Source organism: Phoca vitulina, unplaced genomic scaffold, assembly GCF_004348235.1.
Source record: "Phoca vitulina isolate PV1807 unplaced genomic scaffold, GSC_HSeal_1.0 scaffold71, whole genome shotgun sequence".
Classification (NCBI taxonomy): domain Eukaryota; kingdom Metazoa; phylum Chordata; class Mammalia; order Carnivora; family Phocidae; genus Phoca; species Phoca vitulina.
The window spans coordinates 2627661-2646312 of record NW_022589774.1 but is presented as its reverse complement, the minus strand read 5'-3'; the positions used below and the strand labels follow the sequence as shown (position 1 = coordinate 2646312).

The 18652-nt window shown below is 48.6% G+C and overlaps 2 protein-coding genes across 4 annotated transcripts in view; one reads left to right on the top strand and one right to left on the bottom strand.

The window, feature by feature from the left end:
- KCNH1 (potassium voltage-gated channel subfamily H member 1) overlaps positions 1-7473 on the top strand; it is a 355938-nt gene extending 348465 nt beyond the window's left edge. For all 3 annotated transcript variants that reach the window (XM_032393107.1, XM_032393106.1, XM_032393108.1), the window contains one exon: positions 1615-7473. In XM_032393107.1, the coding sequence (XP_032248998.1) occupies positions 1615-2466 (852 nt within the window). In that variant the 3' untranslated portion in view covers positions 2467-7473. The remainder of the gene's footprint in view (positions 1-1614) is intronic.
- A 3462-nt stretch (positions 7474-10935) lies between these two features.
- Positions 10936-18652, bottom strand: part of HHAT (hedgehog acyltransferase) — a 333533-nt gene continuing 325816 nt past the window's right edge. Inside the window, exon 12 of the mRNA XM_032393120.1 lies at positions 10936-12132. Coding sequence (XP_032249011.1) covers positions 12041-12132 — 92 coding nt within the window. The 3' untranslated portion in view covers positions 10936-12040. The remainder of the gene's footprint in view (positions 12133-18652) is intronic.

Genomic DNA, 18652 nt, shown 5'->3' with positions numbered 1-18652 from the left:
CTCAGAGAACTCTGGGCAGGTGAGCTTCCTGGAAGAGAGGGCGAGTTATGCACCATCTGCTCCTGGAGGTTAAAAAGGCTGAGGCCTCGAAAGGGTGAGGGAAGAAGGGTTCATAATAAGCATCAACCGTGGGCCAGTGCTGTCACATAAGTAATCTTGTGTTGGCTTCACACCAAGTCAGAAAAGTGGGGATTTTTCCTGCTTCTTAAGGAGGAAACTGAGACTCAGAAGTTAAGATGCCTGCGTGAGGTCACACAGCAAGGTGGCAGAGCTGGGATTTAATTCTTTCTGACCCCAAAGCCCGTGTTCCTGGCCTGCCAGTCCATGTGCCTCCCCAAGACCTGAGAGTCCTGTGGCAGGTCCTCGGGGCGGCTTCTGCTTTGGTCTGAGGCTGCCTGCACAGGGCACGGGTTTCTAGGGTGTGCTGATGGAGAAGCTGCTGTTCTCCCTTACGCAGGCCTCTCCTCTGCTTCTCAGTGATCTCAAGACGGGTCCTCAGACCAGTGATTTCTCTAGCGATATGTTGCAAGTGGCTTCCCACAAGTTCAGACGTGGGACAAGTCAGCATGTCCCTGAGTGCACCTGCCACATGCCATGTAAGCCAGAAATTACACAGCTTTCCCATAATCCGAGGTCAGCCCAGGGGAATACCCTGTCATCTGTCGCTCTTGCTGCACTCAGGGCCAGATTCATGGACTGGTTTGCTGACTGTCTGTCCATCCTCTGCATGAAGCATTGTTCTCATCAGTGAGTACTTGTGGGACGTCTGATGGGTTTGGGGTTGGATGGCTCGGATACGAGTCGCTTACGGCAGACTTGTCTTTTATGTGACATTTAGCTACCCTGAACCTTGGTTTTCCTCTTCTCTGACATGAGAATGTGTCCCAGGGGCCTTACAGTGCCACTACAAAGAATACATGAAGTAACATTCAAGTGCCTTACGGGCCATCCAGGTGGTTGTTAGTGTTCGGACAAGGCCGTGTGCAGGGCCATGGGCTCTTCCCCCGTGAGCCACCTGAGGACAGGAGAGGCTTCCAAGTGAGACTTGCTTTTGCTTTCACAGCCAGCCGAGCTCACTTAAGGGTCCAGATCTGCAGACGGCCCTGGTGGTCTTAGCCGTGGCCCTGCCTGGGGACTTGTCTGAACTTTCTTGCCCTGGAATGTGGTGTAGACCAGGGGTGCTCATGCATGCATCACCTGGGAAGCTTGTTACAGATTCAAGGGCTTCCTGTCTGGAGGTTCTAATGCAGCAGGAGGCGGGGTCAGAAAAATGATTTTTGAAAAGCTGGACTGCAGGCAAGGACAGGTTCACGAGGGCCCAGCTCGGGCGCCAGGACGGTCCCCGGAGGGGAGGCCATTTGGCATCTCCAGCCTCCCTCCCGGCATTTGGAGATGGAGAGCGGGGGTTTGTTTCTCTTGAAGAGGATGAGGGCAAGAGTCAATTCCTGGGAACGAGGGTCAAGGGTCGGGGAAGGCAGGGGCGGGCAGGCCCTGAGCAAAGCCCGGGGAGGCCCAGTAGGGGTGCGGTTGCGGGGTGAGTGCACGCAGCCCTTGGGGGCCCCAGACGCTGACTGCCCAGGGGCTGAGCTTTGCGGTCTTTCTGTCTCGCTGCAGATCGTGTTCCGGAAGATCAGTGACGTGAAACGGGAGGAGGAAGAGCGCATGAAACGCAAGAATGAGGCCCCCCTGATCTTGCCCCCGGACCACCCTGTCCGGCGACTCTTCCAGAGGTTCCGGCAGCAGAAGGAGGCCCGGCTGGCCGCGGAGCGGGGCGGCCGCGACCCCGACGACCTGGACGTGGAGAAGGGCAGCGCCCTCCCCGAGCACGCCTCGGCCAACCACAGCCTGGCGAAGGCCAGCGTGGTGACCGTGCGCGAGAGCCCCGCCACGCCCGTGGCCTTCCAGGCGGCCTCCGCGGCGGTGGCGGACCACGGCCGGCTGCACGCGCCCGGGGCCGAGTGCCTGGGCGCCAGGGCGGGCGGCGACTGCGCGCGGCGCAAGGGCTGGGCCCGCTTCAGGGATGCGTGCGGCAAGGCCGAGGACTGGAGCCAGGTGGCCAAGGCCGAGTCCATGGAGACGCTCCCCGACAGGACCAAGGCGTCCGGAGAGGCCACCCTCAAGAAGACGGACTCGTGTGACAGCGGCATCACCAAGAGCGACCTGCGTCTGGACAACGTGGGCGAGGCCAGGAGCCCCCAGGAGCGGAGCCCCATCTCGGCGGAGGTCAAGCACTCTTTCTACCCCATCCCCGAGCAGACGCTGCAGGCCACCGTCCTGGAGGTGAAGCACGAGCTGAAGGAGGACATCAAGGCCTTGAACACCAAAATGACGAATATTGAGAAACAGCTCTCTGAGATACTCAGGATATTAACTTCCAGAAGATCCTCTCAGTCTCCTCAGGAGCTGTTTGAGATATCGAGGCCCCAGTCCCCAGAATCAGAGAGAGACATTTTTGGAGCAAGCTGAGTGGTCTGTTTAAAAAAAAAAAGAAAAGAAAAGAAAAAAAGTCAAAGATAAAACCCCACCTCCCTGCCCTCGACACCCACCCCCCCAACACACACACACCTACATGACCAACAACTTCCAAAGTGGGCTTTTCCTGACAGGAAATCTGAGCGGGACCAGTCGCTTAGGCACGCGCACGCTCTCTCGCTCTCTCGCTCGCTCTCTCGCTCACTGTGGGAGCAGACGTGGGAAGAGGCGCGTGCTACCACCCTGCAAGACCGCAGCGGCTCTCGAACTGTCGGCACAATTTTGGAAGAGGGGGCATGCTGTCTAAAGGGTATTTTCCTTTATTTTTAAGGTTTTAACTGCCACGATCTTTGTAAAAGATGACAACCACTAGAAAAGAGGAGCAGCTATTTGGGGATCGGGGGGAGCGCCCCGGAGAACCTCTCATGTAGACACCAGGCCGGGCTCCTGCGCCAAGCACCCCGAAGACTGCGGCGGGCACGGGGATTTCCCAGCATTCCCTGTCCTTGTACAGCCCATGTCTGTCGTCACCTTATATTTTCCCACAGTAGCCATTTGTAACAAGCCCGGGACAAGGGGAGCTTGAGGGACAGGGAGGGCAGAGCCTTGCAACTTTCGGTCTCTAATGGTTAAGGCCAGGAAGCAGTGAGGGGCTCTGGGTGCCTCCCATTGACACCAAGAGCCAGGAATCCTCGGGTCTCCTTTCCCAAGTAGAAGAGCTGGAGAGGGCCTTCAGGAAGCAGAGACTCTCTGGGCTGTGATCGGCAGCCTGCTGTCGTGGGAGAGACCACGGTGAGGGTTCCAGAGGCCTCAGGTGTACCTCTGGCTCTGCTCCGTGCCACTGTCCTCATCATCTGGGCCCCTTTGCTTCTTTTCCTTCTCAGCCCACCCCCCACCCCCAGTGTCCTGTGGCCTTCCGCAGGGTGTGCGGCATCGGCAGGAAGGGCGATGAGCCCAGAGCTGCTTTATTAGCAAAGCAGACACACACACACAACCTCAGAAAAATGATTGTAGCAAGTCCTATGTTTATATTATGATTCTCACTGGGATTGATGGCCCTTCAGGAATTTGTATTTTGTCCACTGCATGGGATCACTAGAGGACCCTTGGGATCCGTGCTCGGCCTTATTTTAAAACTAATTTTTTTTTCTCCTGCCACTCAGTAGGACTTCAGGAGAAACGACGAAGACTGCAGGGCCACGGTTGTACTTGCTTCAGGAGCAGCAGAGAGGGAATGAGGCGGCAGGTTGTCCAGCTGGCTCTGTAGGGTGACGGAGAGAGGCAGCTCAGGGAAGGTCTGAGCTCAGAGTGACGGTCACAGAGCCACCTGTGGGCCATCCAGGTCCCTATGCCATGATGCTTGGGGACACTCCACTGCCTCCTAGGCACGTGGGGCCAAATTATTCATGTGTTTGGGCTTCCAAGGGCATCTGAGAAAGGAAAGAGGTCTCTCCCAGGCCCAGTGGAACTAGCTCAGGTGTACACCTTGCAGAGAGGGTCAGGACCCTAAAACTTGACAAGCAAGATTGGAAGTTCAGCTCTAAGAACTAGCTTGGAGAGAGAATTAGGAGTGCAGGGGATCTGGACTCTGGGTGACAGCAGGGACCCATCCAGGGCGCTGGCTTTCTGCATCACCTCACCCTAGCACCTGGCATGGCTTTGCTGCACAGATCCTGAACCTGTGTTAATCCCCTCAGTACTGAAGGGGACCTGCCAGGGTGGGACCTGCCCTACCAAAGATACTCAGCATTTCTGAAGGTCTCCTGTCGGGGCTCACCTACCCACCTGCCCCTCTGGTCCTGCTCAGTGGCCATGACAGGTCCCAGGACTTGGCCTTCAGTTGTCCAGAATGGGGCTGTCCTCCCCTGGCTCCCAGCACCGGCACAGACGGCCCTGGGGAACAGAGGTCCAGGAGGTCGAGAGAAGGTTCCTTCCCCAGGGGTCCTGTGCACTTACGCAGCTTCTCATGGGAGGCTTACCGGGGTGGCTCTTGGCTTCCCAAGGCTGCAGCATTATTCGATTTAGCCTCAGATGGCAGCGTACAGAGGGGGAAGTCTAATTTCTCAAGGCCGAGTCCTGACTGTGACTCTGGATAAAGCATTGAGACTTTCGGTCTCCTTGAGAAGCTGCCCACTAGTCCAGAGGCTATAAAAGATCTGGAATCCCATTTGCCCCAGAATGTTCTAGTTTGGCATTCCTTCAATGTGCTCATTAGCCCGCTTCTGAAGTTTAGTCCCTACTACTTTCAAGTCAGGGGTCAGGGCAAGGGCCCTAATAATGCCATCATCCAGCTTCAGAAGCACCTGCCGGTTTCTCTGCGGGCTTGATGACGGGCTCCTGTCCAGCTCCCTGCAGGCCAACCTACAGGGGCCCTTCCCTTCCCCACTGGCTCTGCCAGAGGGCCCAGGTGTTTACTAAGAAATGACCCCCCATTGGGGTCTAAGGGGCAAAGACACCGATGTGCCAGGCTTGAAAGTCCACACTTGTTTTGGGGGGAAAATAAAGCTTCATGAATGTACTCGTGGACCGACTCCTAGGATTTGGATGGGGCTCATGACTGGAAGCCTGGATCCTGCGGGGGGAGTGTGCTCCTCTCGGGGTCGCAGGGCCCCCACGTGAGCCTGTGGTGACAGATCACCACAGTGCAGCCGTGCGTGCTTTCAGCCCTTCCCACTTAAGGATTATAGGGACTTTCACTTTGTTTCCTCTGAAAAAAAATTTTTTTTAAATGAGCCAAACCTTCTCTCTTTTCACCTTTATGACACGCACTTGGCCATGGGCTGCTTTGTGCTAACTACCTACTCTCGCCTGGACGCTGCTCTGGCTTCCCGAGCAAGGGCACAAGCTTCAGATACTGACTGAACTTTCCACTGTCCGGTGGCTGAAGAGAGGTTAGGGAAACACAGAGTCACTAGGTGTTGGACTGAACATTTAGACTTTAGAAGTTGTGCTGAGAGAGATTTACCTGAGTTCTTTGTTCCTTTCCGAGGAAAGGGGACATAATGTATTACACCGTCGCCCAGTACTTGCTGGTTACCTGATCTGGTACTTAAATTCCTTACCTTGAATGTTATCCGTAGGGAGGCTCTGCTTCCCAGAGAGTGTCTCTGCTTTGGAGCTGAAGGTCCTGCCCCAGCACTGGGCTGCTTGTTGACCACGCTCTCCTCATCCCCACTGATGGAGGTGTGGGGGTGAGGGTTGAGTCTGTGGAAGAAGACGGCCAACGAGATGGTGCGCTCGTTCTCGGTGGAGGACGCGGACTCCAGCATTGAGTACTGCTGGCCCATATACCTGCAAGGACGCCTCCACCGAGTATGACAAGGTTCCCCCAGAAGGAAAGGGAGGCAGCCCTCTGGTTGAGAAGCCCTGGTTTCGTGCACAACTTTGATATCTGCACCTTCATCCACCCCATTCTCTCATGCTCAGACCTGGCTTGTTTCTAAGACCATTTTTTATACTCTCAACCTCAGACTACATCAGTGTGCAGAACTTGTAGCCAGTAGCAGGCACCCAGTGGCTTAGAACATCTCTGATGCTACAACAGCATGGGCCCAAGTGTTTCAAAGCAGTTCCCGTTCCTTGTTATCCAATTCCTGGGCCTGTTTTACCCTCAGCTTTCTAGATCCTGTGTGCTGTTGCTGGCCTGGCCAAACATCAGGCCCTTTTCTGGAACCTTCTTTCAGAAGTGGAGCCAGCATGGCTCAGAGTAAAAAATGCACTGCGCCACGGCACCCCATCCCGCAAGCTTCCCCTCCTGAATCCTTTGGTGGAAGGTGAAGGTAAGGAGCCAACCGTTAGAATTTTTGTCCAAGCCTTTGTGGGGACTAAAAGAATGCCTTAGGGGTCCCAGGTGTAGGGAGAGCCTCCTGTCTCCTCGTTGCATTGACCACCATACGGCACATGCACTCTCGGGAAAATTTTAGGAGCCCTGGTGGAGATAAAAGTTGCTGATGTGCATTTGATGAATAGATTGTACAATGTTTTGCAATAAAGATGTTTAGCCTTAAGACCCTTGAATGGAACTCCAGCTGGGATGGAGCTGCCAACACTCCCCCTCCTCCCTCCTCACGTCGTGTTGCTTAAAGAGGAGCCCACCGAGGGCACACTCAGACCCCAGGGTAGTCTCTCCTCTGTCACTAAATTGTACTGCCTTCTCGCTCGCTTCAATACCAATACTTTCACCAGCTCTTGTGCCCTCCAGCTGGGGGGGGGATTTCACTGTCCCCTCAACACCAACCACAGCCATCAGAAAGCACCATTTTCTCACACAAGGTATTCATGTTGAGAAGGTTTGATTCCCACTTCCCCCCGCACCACCACACACAGTTCAAAAGAATCAATGTGAATTTGCAGCTTAAATTCGTTTCAAATGAAACTTCTTTCACATGCGAGCAAATGAGACTTATTCTGGAACCTCCAGAACTGGACTCGAGTGCCCCGCGGGTGCCAGACCCGGTGGGTGCCCTCCCCGCCCCGCCATTAAACTTTTCTTAGAGCCATTGTCTCTTTATCTGTGACTTCGGAGTCGGTCAACGGATCTACCGGTTGTTCAATGAGAAGTTCACGGATCTTGTATCAGGATATGAACAATGAGAAAGATCTTCATGAAGATGCACCCTCCCCCTGCCCCAATGAATGTATTCTCTTAATATTCAGACGTTGTATTTGTGCATCAGTTGGAGACAGCCCGCATCGGACGTTTCACCAGTGCCGTAAGGACACTTCTACTCCTGAGCAGTTCGTCAATCTGGGGCTTCTCCTTATATTGACGCTCTTTCCATCGAGTCCCGCCAAATCCTTCACTGGGTTTTTCTTTTTCCTTCGCATCTGCCACTTTGTCCAAATGAGCATGAATAGACAGAAGTGCAAATGAGCTGATACTATGTTTATGGTCAGCTAAGGATGCTTCCAGAAACTCCAGGGTGTGTGTGCAGCTTGGGAACAATAAGGAATATGCGGGCCCCTCCATTGATGATATACCCTTCTCAACATTTTTAAACAAGCACAAATGATATTTGTAAAAAAAAAAAAAAAAGTTTAATTTTATTTATTATGGTAATAAACTATTTTATACATGATACTTGCTTTTGCCTTTTCTTACATAATTTTAAGGCATTGAATTGGGTGCTCTGACCTAAGATGACAGAACAAGGAATGGTACTTTCTATTCCTTTTCAAGAGCTTGGGAGGCCCTAATTTGGAGAGTACAGTTTTGGGGACCTTAGGATTCTAGAGACCCCAAGGTTGTGTGTGTGAGTACAGCACAGCGAGAGAATGGTTGTGAAGGTGGTTTGCCCTGTGATCCAGAAATAGGGCTGTGTCTGCTCTTCAGACGTCCGGAGATGCCTTCAAAGCTGGCATTGATTCAACACATTGATTTAACATGTATCTGAACGTGACCTCCCAATTAGAAGTGAACTTTTACATTTTAAACAGTTTGGGTTGAAATCTGTTTAAGATATATTAATGCTTCCCTGCCTTTTAAAATAGAGTCTAAAAAACATAACAATCTTTTTGGAGTGATTCCACATCAACCATATGAGTTCTGATCTGTGCTTTAATTCACGGATGGTCTCAGAAGCTAGTAAGGTAGAGGACTGCTTGCCCCTAAATGAACTAGTCCTATATACCAGCACTCTCGGTTTGGCTGTGGTTTTATGTATTTATTTGACACAGAGAGACACAGCGAGAGAGGCAACACAAGCAGAGGGGGAGTGGGAGAGGGAGAAGCAGGCCTCCTGCGGAGCAGGGAGCCCAATGCGGGGCTCGATCCCAGGACCCTGGGACCATGACCTGAGCTGAAGGCAGACACTTAACGACTGAGCCACCCAGGCGCCCCTTTAATAGCTCCAGAACTATTAAAAAGCAAGTTTTAATACTTGCTTTAGTAATTGTTTCCTGCTTGTGGTGAGATTCTCCACGGGACTGTCAACCTTTCTTGTTTCATGCCAGTGGACCGCATTTCAAGAAGGGCACTTTTCTTTTGTAGACAGAACTTAATTCAGGATGAGGAATCTGTGATCTGCAAGCCATATTCGGGCCTCTGCTTGATCTCATGGGGCCATAGTATGAATACAGCATTTTTAATGGTGTCCTCTACAACCTATTATTTCATTACACTGCAGAAAAGCATAATAAAAATAAATGAAAGGTGATAGTATTTAAAATTCCAAGTGATTGATATTCATTCAAAAGTCTCACCTAATGAAGCATTGAATATTGTTCTTTATATATCCTCAATAGTGAAAAAAAATCTCTCTTCGTGAATATGATTTTTATAATTAGTCAAAAGGACTAGTAATACAGAGCTAAGTAATGGATACTACATTCTGGGTGTCAAAGGGGTGTCAGTTATGGGGATTTTGTTGGTTTGTTTTAAAATAAAACAATGTCCCTGAAGAAGGGCCTCAGGTTTCTCAGTGCCCACTGAGGAAGGCCAGCATGTCAAGATGATCTGGCTTCTCAACAGTTGGTCCTATTGCGTGGATATGTTCTGGTACGTTTGTTAGAAAACAAACTCATTATATTATGGTTAATTTCTATATGTAGTCAATAATTACTATTTTATTTTTTATTTTTATTTTTTAAAGATTTATTTATTTGACAGATAGAAACACAGTGAGAGAGGGAACCCAAGCAGGGAGAGTCGGAGAGGGAGAAGCAGGCTTCCTGCGGAGCAGGGAGCTCAATGCGGGGCTCGATCCCAGGGCCCTGGGATCCTGACCTGAGCTGAAGGCAGACGCTTAACGACTGAGCCACCCAGGCGCCCCCAATAATTACTATTTTAAATAAGCAAGTGAGCAGTCACAATTTCTTTAAGGGAAACCCCCATCCCACTAAATTACCATCTTGTATAGATGTATAGATCATTATACAATTAGATAATGTGATGGATATATTTTCTTTCTAGGCCTGCAGTCTTTAATAGAACAAAAGGCTTTCTGCTATCACTTCAAACAAATTAATCTGAAGGAATAATAAAATACTTTGAAGTCTTCTTGCACGGTCCCAAGAATTAGTCAAAATGACCAAGAAGAGTTGGCTGTCCTTCAGATCGTGCTTGCAGCTCTCTGGCCTACCCACAGAGCTCGGTTGAGGTCAGAGGATCCTGGGGCTAGAAGTGACCTTAGGACCTTGTCTAGTTGTTTTCCAGCCCCACGCCTGAAGCTGCCCAGGGCTGATGGCTTGTGCAAAGTGACATGTCAGATGCTCCTCAGCTGGAACTGCTCTGTCTTCCCAGGTACTTCAAGAATCTTTCATTTAAAGCAAATCCAAGATTTTACTTCACATGCATGAAGGGACATCTATTATCATTTTCATATTACAGTTGGGAGAATAGCAAGAGGTTAAAGAAAGAAAACAACGGTCCTAGATAATCCACATGTTGCCTAATCAGGCCTCAAATTATCATGTACTAATTCCCGAGAACCACTGTAAATCATGTAATAGCTTAAAAGAAATTCAGGGTTATTACTTCCAAATATATTCACCAATTCTTCCAATATAAGTTGAATGAATGAATAAACCTATTTGTTTTTACATAAATGGTGTCTCTGAAGAGTTCAAAATTCTTTGTATTGCTTACGTATGTACATACATCAGACACTTGCCTACAATCATCTTCACGCTCCTGTGTGTCCTTAACCAGCCCCTTCCTTCCATGTGAACTTCAGCCAGACTCCCTGTGGCTGGCCACAGTTCCTGAGCTAGTGTTAGTCCATGATCCTGTACTATAGTCACTGGAGTGCTCACTCTTCCCAGTGCCATTCCCTCCTTGAAACTCCCCAGCACCTTGGAATCACCTGCCCGGGCCTCCCGGGCCTTTACTCAGCCAGCTCCTGAGGCCACCGCTGTCAGCCTGCCTGCCCCTCTGGGTCTGTTCCCTGCAGCAGTCAACCTGGGGTATGCCCGCTCCCCACCACCTGCTGCACCCACATCTGCTCTTCCGGGCAGAATGGGTAGGAAGAAAGGATGTCAGCAAGATGGCCAGTCCTGCATTCCAGGAGTATGAATCTCATTGAGTTAAAAGCCACGGCCAGAACACAAGGACCACACCAGATAGCAGACGTGAGATGTGTGGCCAGACCAGGTCCAAGGGAACCTTTCATTCCATAGCAATTTTATCCATGTGTTTGAGATGTACTAAGTTCTCCCATAATGAGGTACACTATGGATCAAACTTCCAGGCTTCTTCACATACCACTTGCCCTCTCAAAAAAAAGAAAAAAAAAAAATCCAAAGCCAGGGGCGCCTGGGTGGCTCAGTCGTTAAGCGTCTGCCTTCGGCTCAGGTCATGATCCCAGGGTCCTGGGATCGAGCCCCGCATCGGGCTCCCTGCTCGGCGGGAAGCCTGCTTCTCCCTCTCTCACTCCCCCTGCTTGTGTTCCCTCTCTCGCTGTGCCTCTCTCTGTGAAATAAATAAATAAAATCTTTAAAAAAAAAAAAAAATCCAAAGCCAAACAGATATACTCAGCATTATCTACCACTTGGGGCTATTTAGTGGCCTGTCACCCACTTTCCAGAGGAGTGAATAAGAGTTATAGGTGTTTAAATTTTAAGCATTTTCTTCAAAAAACATTCAAAATGATTCTACAAAAATGTGAATTATCAGTGTGACAGAAAAGGCTCCATTTTATTTGAAACAAAACAAAACAATGTAAACCACTGAGTGTACACCAGTGAGCAGGAAGCTGGGGGCTTCCTTGTGTGGAGAGGAGAAAAGACCCCAGGAAACCATCCCTACCCTTTGTCACTTGCCTGATAGCACCGGTCTGTGGACGCGCTAGCTCATGGTTCCTTAATTCTGCTTCTTTATTGAGAAATGAAGATTAACTGTCTGGTAGAGGAACTGCCATGTTTATACTTCTCTGCAAATCTAGGGAACAAGCATCCAAATGTCGATCACAGTGATGGTGTTCCAATAACAGATCTCCTCAGGTACTGGCCCCTTGGAACACTATAGGACAGGCTGTGTCTTCTCTGACTGGGCAATGAGAAACGTGACTGTGGCTTTGTCTCCTCCCTGCTAGGGAGCTGAAGTGGGAAGCTCAGACCTCAGTGCTGGTTGTAGAGACCACACTGCAGGACATGGGGAAGAGGTCACTTAAATGTTAGCAAAATATTTCAGAAATATGGCCAGTGGAGGACAGGCCTTATCACTAATCAAGACTTCTGTGCTCCAATTGAAAAATGTCTATTGCATTTAATTCTTGGTAAAGTAGAAAGAACCTGAAGGGCCCCTGGGACTGGGTTCTAGACCACAATGTCACCATGTGCAGCTGGGCAAGATAATACTGCTCTGGACCCCTGCTTACTCAACAGGAAAATGATGGGGCTGGGGGAGATGAGCTCTCCCCCATGAGATGAGAAGGTCCCCAAAGTTAGAAGCCTCACTGGTTGTCAATTTTCTATGAGAGCTCAAGCTTCCAGTCTTGGAGTGAGGTAACTTCAACAAAAGATGGGCAGATGAAGCACTGGTTCCTTGGAGGTCATCTTGGTGTGCGAGGTCAGGGTGAAGCACCATTTGCCTTGGAGGCCAGCAGGAAGGGTTGGTGCAGGCCGGGCGGCATTAGTCCACCGAGTATGTCTGGGCCCAGGCGATGCCCACGTGGGAGTAGCAGTAGAGGAATCCCAGGACAGAGAGGGTCACATATGGCCAGCCTGCAGGGGGAGGACAGAGATGGAAGAGTGGTTAGATACTCCTGGGGCAGGACCTTCCAGAGGTGCAAACTGTCCCCCTTTGGGGAAGGCAACTCAAGAAACAACATGGGCCTCAGTTGACACATCAAGACACATACCTCCTGGAAAGTGTGCTCTACCTGGAACACCAACAACTTGAACTCTGCATTCCCACTGGGGCCAGCATAAAATGAGGGGTGCGCTATCTCAAATGGAAATTAGGTTTAGAAATAGGACAAGCTTTTAAAGCATATGTACTTAGAAAACTAAAGTAGTTAATAATCAAAAAAGAAGAAAAGTCCGTAAGACCCACAGTAAATCTCAAAATATAGATTGGCCGTTATATGGAATTGAGTGCCATCTGTAAGCACACAGAAGGGAAAGCCTAAATTAAACATTTGCTTTCAAAACTCAAAGCTTTTAGTGGTTCCTTCTATAAGTACTTGTCTTAGAATATCTGATGTTCTTTTCTTTCTCCTCCTCCTCCTCCTCAATTAATAGCCCTCTCTGCTGAGTATTTGTCACTTAATGACTTCCATGTCTTCTACATGTTTCACTTACTCAACCATTTATTAGGAGCTCTGGAAATCCAGAGATGCTGTGGAAGGTGCCAGATGTCAAAATAGGTGATCCTACTCCAGCTTGGGAAAGATACACACACACACACACACACACACACACACACACACACTACTGGGATTTGTGAGCCACGTAACATGTGCTAGATAATGATGTAGACAGAGCAAATTTAAACTGGGCCATGTGGGGTAAGCAAGAGTTTGTCAGATGGAAAGGGACAGGGATAAGCGACCAGAGAGACCACCTCACGTGTGAACATGTCCCGTGGGCCACCCTGGAACAGGGATCATGTGACTGTGGCTACTGCACAGGAAGGGGCAGGCAGGGCAGCGCTAGAAGCAGGGAGGAGGCGGTGGGAGCCACTGAGGGTACTGCGGTCCGCAGGCTCTCTTCCTGCCACGTCAACAAGCAGCTGCGATTATTACTACTTGAAGTTCAAGGACTATGGCATAGTGGTTAAGTGCGGGCTCTGAGGTGAACCTGGATGCCAGTTCAAACCCTGGCTCCGCCGCTTGCCAGCTGTGAGACCCGGAGCAACCTGACGAATCCCAAGTGTAAAACTAGGAGAGGGACAGAGCACCTTTATTAATAGTCTTTATAGGACGCCATGGACTGATTGTGTCCCCCCACATTCGTGTGTTGAAGCCCTAACCCCCAGTGCATATTTGGAGGGGGGGCCTTGGGGAGGTAAATAGGTTGAGATCAGATCATGAGGCATCGCGATGGGGATTAGCGCCCCCATAAGAAGGGACACGCAGGGCTTGCCTCCTTGCTCTCTGTCATATAGAGACACGGGGAGAGAAGGTGGCCATCTAAAAGCCAAGAAGAGGGGCCTCCCCAAGAACCAAGTCAGCCGGCATCTTGATCTTGGACTTCTTCAGTCTCTGGAACTGTGAGAAACAAGGGTCTGTTGTTGAAGCCACCCAGTCCGTGGTACTTTGCTAGGGCGGCCCGAGTTGACTAAGATATAAGGAAGGAATGTACAACATGATGTAAAGGCCTGCACAGTGCCTGGCCTCTGATGGACACTTAGGAAAGGTAGTAATAATACTGGGGCGAGGACACAGAAGTCATTCTCCACCAAGATGAGAGTGGTAACAGGGAAGTCCAGCCCTGGTCTTCCTCTGAGCTCCTGCTTTCAACTTGCTCCTTTACTGGCTTGGCACAAGAATTCTCCTAGGCCTTGAAGGCAAGAGAAGTGAGGGGAGCAGAGGACTTCCAAGAGCCTGGCTCTAGGCCCAGTCCTACAGTCCTACCTCCTGTCTGCTAGTCAGCCAGTGTGTTAGCTTCCTTTGGCTGCTGGGAGCAAATTACCACAAACCTCAGTGGCTTCCAACAGAAATGCATTCTCTCATACTTCCAGATGCTGGAAGTCTGAAATCAAGGTGTTGGCAGGGCCACCTTCTCTCTGAAGGCTCTTAGGGAGATTCCTCCCTTGCCTCTTCTAGCTTTGGATGACCCCAGACATTCCTTGACATATGGCAACATACCTCCAATCTCTGCCTGTCTTCATGTGGCCTTCTTCCCTGGGTACTTCTGTGTCCTCTCTTCTTAGAAGGACACCAGTCATGGATTTAGGGCCTACTCTAAATCCAGGATGATTTCTTCTCAAGACATTTAGCTAATGACATCAGCAAAAACCCTATTTCCAAATGAAGTCACATTCTGAAGTTGCAGATGGACATGAATTTGGGGCGGGGTACTAATTGGCCCAGTACAGCCAGGTACTTTTTCAAGCTTCAAAAGGGACCCATCCTGCCTGGTGGCCCTCAGACACAGATGCCAGGGGACCTATTGACATCTGCTCCTCAGTGAGCTCAGGAAGCAGAAATTAGGGAGGGGGCTTCAGGCACGGGGAGAGGACCCAGACTTCAGCTGTGTTTAGGATGATGCGTTGGCAGGTGTTTGGTAAACACAGAACTCAGAAGCTGGCTCTGGAGGTGGGAGAATGGGGATATTTTATTTACACAAAGCTGGGCCTGGGTCATTGGACAGCTGTGCTTGGCTCTGCGGCTGTCCAGGGACATCCCTGTGAAAGCTTCTGGAGAGCACACAGAACTGTAAGGAGGAACATCCCCAACACCGCCCGGAAGCGCGGCATATGCATGTTCAGTTTGGACCCCAGTTAGGCCCTGAAAATTCCCTCTACCATTCACTGTTTGCCATGCACAGAGGCGGATAGACAGCAGTTAGGGGACTTGTAATCCTGACTCTATTATGAGACCCTAGGAGGGGCTCAGTTTCTCCATCTACACCATGGCAGGTCAAAAATAAACAGAAGCACATGAAGTAAGATCGCAGATTTGGTAGTGCTTTTAAAAAGTGTTTCAGAGTGGAACATAAGGAATAGCATGGAGGACATTAGGAGAAGGAAGGGAAAAATGAAGGGGGGGAAATCAGAGGGAGAGATGAACCATGAGAGACTGTGGACTCTGAGAAAAAAACTGAGGGTTTTAGAGGGGAGGGGGGCGGGGGGATGGGTGAGCCCTGTGATGGGTATTAAGGAGGGCACGTACTGCATGGAGCACTGGGTGTTAGACGAAAACAATGGATCGTGGATCACTACATCAAAAACTAATGATGTATTGTATGGTGACTAACGTAACATAATAAAATAAAATTAAAAAAATAAAAAGTGTTTCAGAAATGCAAAGAATTCCTATGGGACCACTTGAGAAGTCAATGTATATAGTCTATGTGTGAAGCTGTTATGTAAACAGCTCACTGGCCCTTTTAACAGGAGCGTTCCTACAGATAGCAACCCCAGTGCGTACTAGATGGCTGCCGAGGACCTCTTACCTTTTCCCGACCTCAGGAGTAAGCTATGTGATGACAAGGAAAAGTCAGATGCCACAAGTGACCCTTTCACAGTATTCAGCCAGTACTTCATAAGCATTTGCTGTGTGCCTGGCCCGTCCGAGACACCAGCCCTCAACATCAGCCTCTGCGGTTTGCCTGCTATAGGCGCAGGGTCTTTGTAGCAGCTGCTAACCAAGCACCGATGTGGTCCGGGTGCTGCCGGGGCGGGGAGGGGATGCTTGGGGCACAGCCTCCTCTTCATCAGGGTTCAGATGAGCACGGAAAAAGAAACTGGGATGGGCTGTCATTCTGGCAACATTTGAGGGCTGCTATGATGCAGTCTCTCAGGCTTGTCAGCCATTAACAAAAATGATGGCGTCAAAAAGGGCTCTGTCCTGACAAATGAACACCGACCTCATCCTGCAGGCCTCACTCCCCCTGGCCTCTCCCCACTCTGTGTTCTCCTTCCAGGCTCTCCCTTCTCACCAGGATTTCCAATCTACACTGTCCAGTCAACTCCCATATCCCAGCAACCCCGACCCCATGCATGCACACACATACACATTCACATACACGCACACACATACACATTCTCTCTCTCTCTCTCTCACACACACACACACACACACACACACACACCATTAATGTGGCTCATAAAGCCTGGTGGGCAGTATGGTATTGGTCAAAGGAAAAGATCCTTCTTAAGAGAGTACTTTAAGGCCAAAATCCCCTGCATACTTGGTCTATTCATGGCTAGGCCTCCAGATTCAATGATGTGTCCTGGTGGCTTCTCATACCTAGACCTATTAAGATCTAAACAGTTGAACAGTTTTAACAGACAACAACTAGGCAGCATTGAAGATATTATAAAGAGGATGCTAGCAAGTTAGGCAATGTTTGCAAAAGATTGGGTAATATAGCTAATGGGACAATCTGACAGATATAGTTAATGCATACAAGTAGGATACATAGCACCATAGATTCAATTAAGAAGATCAATGTAGGTGGTGTAATAGACGGAGTTAATAGGATGTAGGTGGTTGTATCATGATATTGTTAATAGGACACTGGTGAGTTGTATAATAACTACAGCTAATGAGAACAGGTAGGACACAGAGGGAAATGTCTATAGCTAAAAGAAAGCAAGCAGTGTAATTTTACTTGAGGTTATTATAGCTGAGCGATTTTCTGAGCAATTACATCACTCTGAAAAGATTGGAAAGGCTGAGGCTCAGGAGAGTGAAGGAAAAGACCATCATCATGCAGGGCCATGAAAAGTCAAAGGATATATCACACCGGTTTTCTGGAAAGTGATGGGATAATCAGAACAAGCAGCAAGTCTAATGAAAACCTTGTTTAAAAGGTAACATTGTAAAATGATCGCAGCACCACGGCGGAAAACAGCAAGGAGGTTCCTCAAAAAATGAAACATAGAATTTTCTATCACATATATACCCAAAAGAATTGAAAGAACTAGAAGAGATACCTGTGTACCCACATTCACAGCAGCATTACGTACAATAATCAAAAGGTGGAAATAGCCCAAGTGTCCACTCACAGATGAATGGATACACAAAATGTGGTCCATACATACAGTGGAATATTATTCAGCCTTGAAAAGGAAGGGACTCCTGACACAAGCTACACCTGGGATGAAGCTTGAAGACATTATTCTAAATGAAATAAGCCAGACACAAAAGGACAAATACTATATATGAGGTCCCTAGAGTAGTCAAATTCATAGAGACAGAAAGTGGAATAGCAGTTGCTAGGGGCTGGGGGGGAGTTACTGTTTAATGGTACAGGAGTTTCAGTTTTGCAAGATTAAAAAAGTTCTGGAGATGGACGGTGGTGATGGTTGCATAGCAATGTGAATGTGCTTAATACCACTGAACTGTACACTTAGAAATGGTTAAAATGGCAAATCCTATGTTATATATAATTCACCACAATAAAAAATTCTATGCTGAGTGAAAGAAGACATCAACAAAATAATATATACCATATTATTCCATTTATGTAAAATGAAAATTGATTTATAGTAACAAAAAGCTTGTCAGTGGTTACCAGGGGCTGGAGCACAGGGAGGAACAAATTACAAAGGGGACACCAGGAATCTTTGGGGATGATGAAAATGTTTTGCATCTTGATTATGGGAAGGTTTTAAAGGGTATATACAACTAGAAAATACCTTAAATGAATATATTTTACTGTGCATAATTTCTCAATAAAGTTGTAAAAATTTTAAAAATTGAAAAAATGAAAAAAATTTTAAGGGTAACATTGGAATATTAGCGAATCACAGACTTACAGTATTCTGCTACAATGTCCTAGGTTATATATATGCCCTAAGGTATTCAAACAAAAGATGCACATGCAAGAAGATATGATTCACTTTTTAAATGATGATGGGTTTTCAATCCTTCATCTCCCTAGGGGCAGGAGGACTTGCCATGTGTAGGACTGAACAGTGGGCTCCCCTAATGCTCTCGTCCACTGGGGCCTCTGAGCGGGAGGACAAGGCTAAGAGCTCTTTCTTAACTATGCAGACACACTCAGCAGCTGAATCAGCACAAATCCCTATTCCAGGGAAGAAATCAATCCTTCCTAATGGGAGAGAAGTTAATTGAGTTGCTGAATTGTATATGAGCTATCAATTACCCCATCAAAGGCTCATTCAGCTGTCAGTCTGGGCAACACTCCTGAGCCTGTGGCAGCCATCTTGGCTCTAACGGGGCTTTTTCAAAGGCCACGTCCTACTGCTAACCATTTTTAGAAGAAAATGGCAGGTGACCACCATATGAACAAACTTGGCAGCGAAGCCTTTTTCCTGCCCTTCCTCCCAGTCAGCCAGCACCATAGTCTCTGTCCACATGTGAGTAGTTTATGAAGAATATGGAATCTACTATACAGTTTACAAAGAATACACAGTCTTAATGAATCCTTACAACACTCTTAAGACAGAAATCATTAACAGATACCAATATCCTTGCTTGTAGCCACACTGCCTCAAAAGGGCCCAGAGTCCACATCCCAAGCCCAGAATGTCAGATTAAATCCTATTTGGAGAAAAGTCTGAAGGACTTCAGTCTTTCCTTTAATTTTTTATAATTATCTGTCTTTT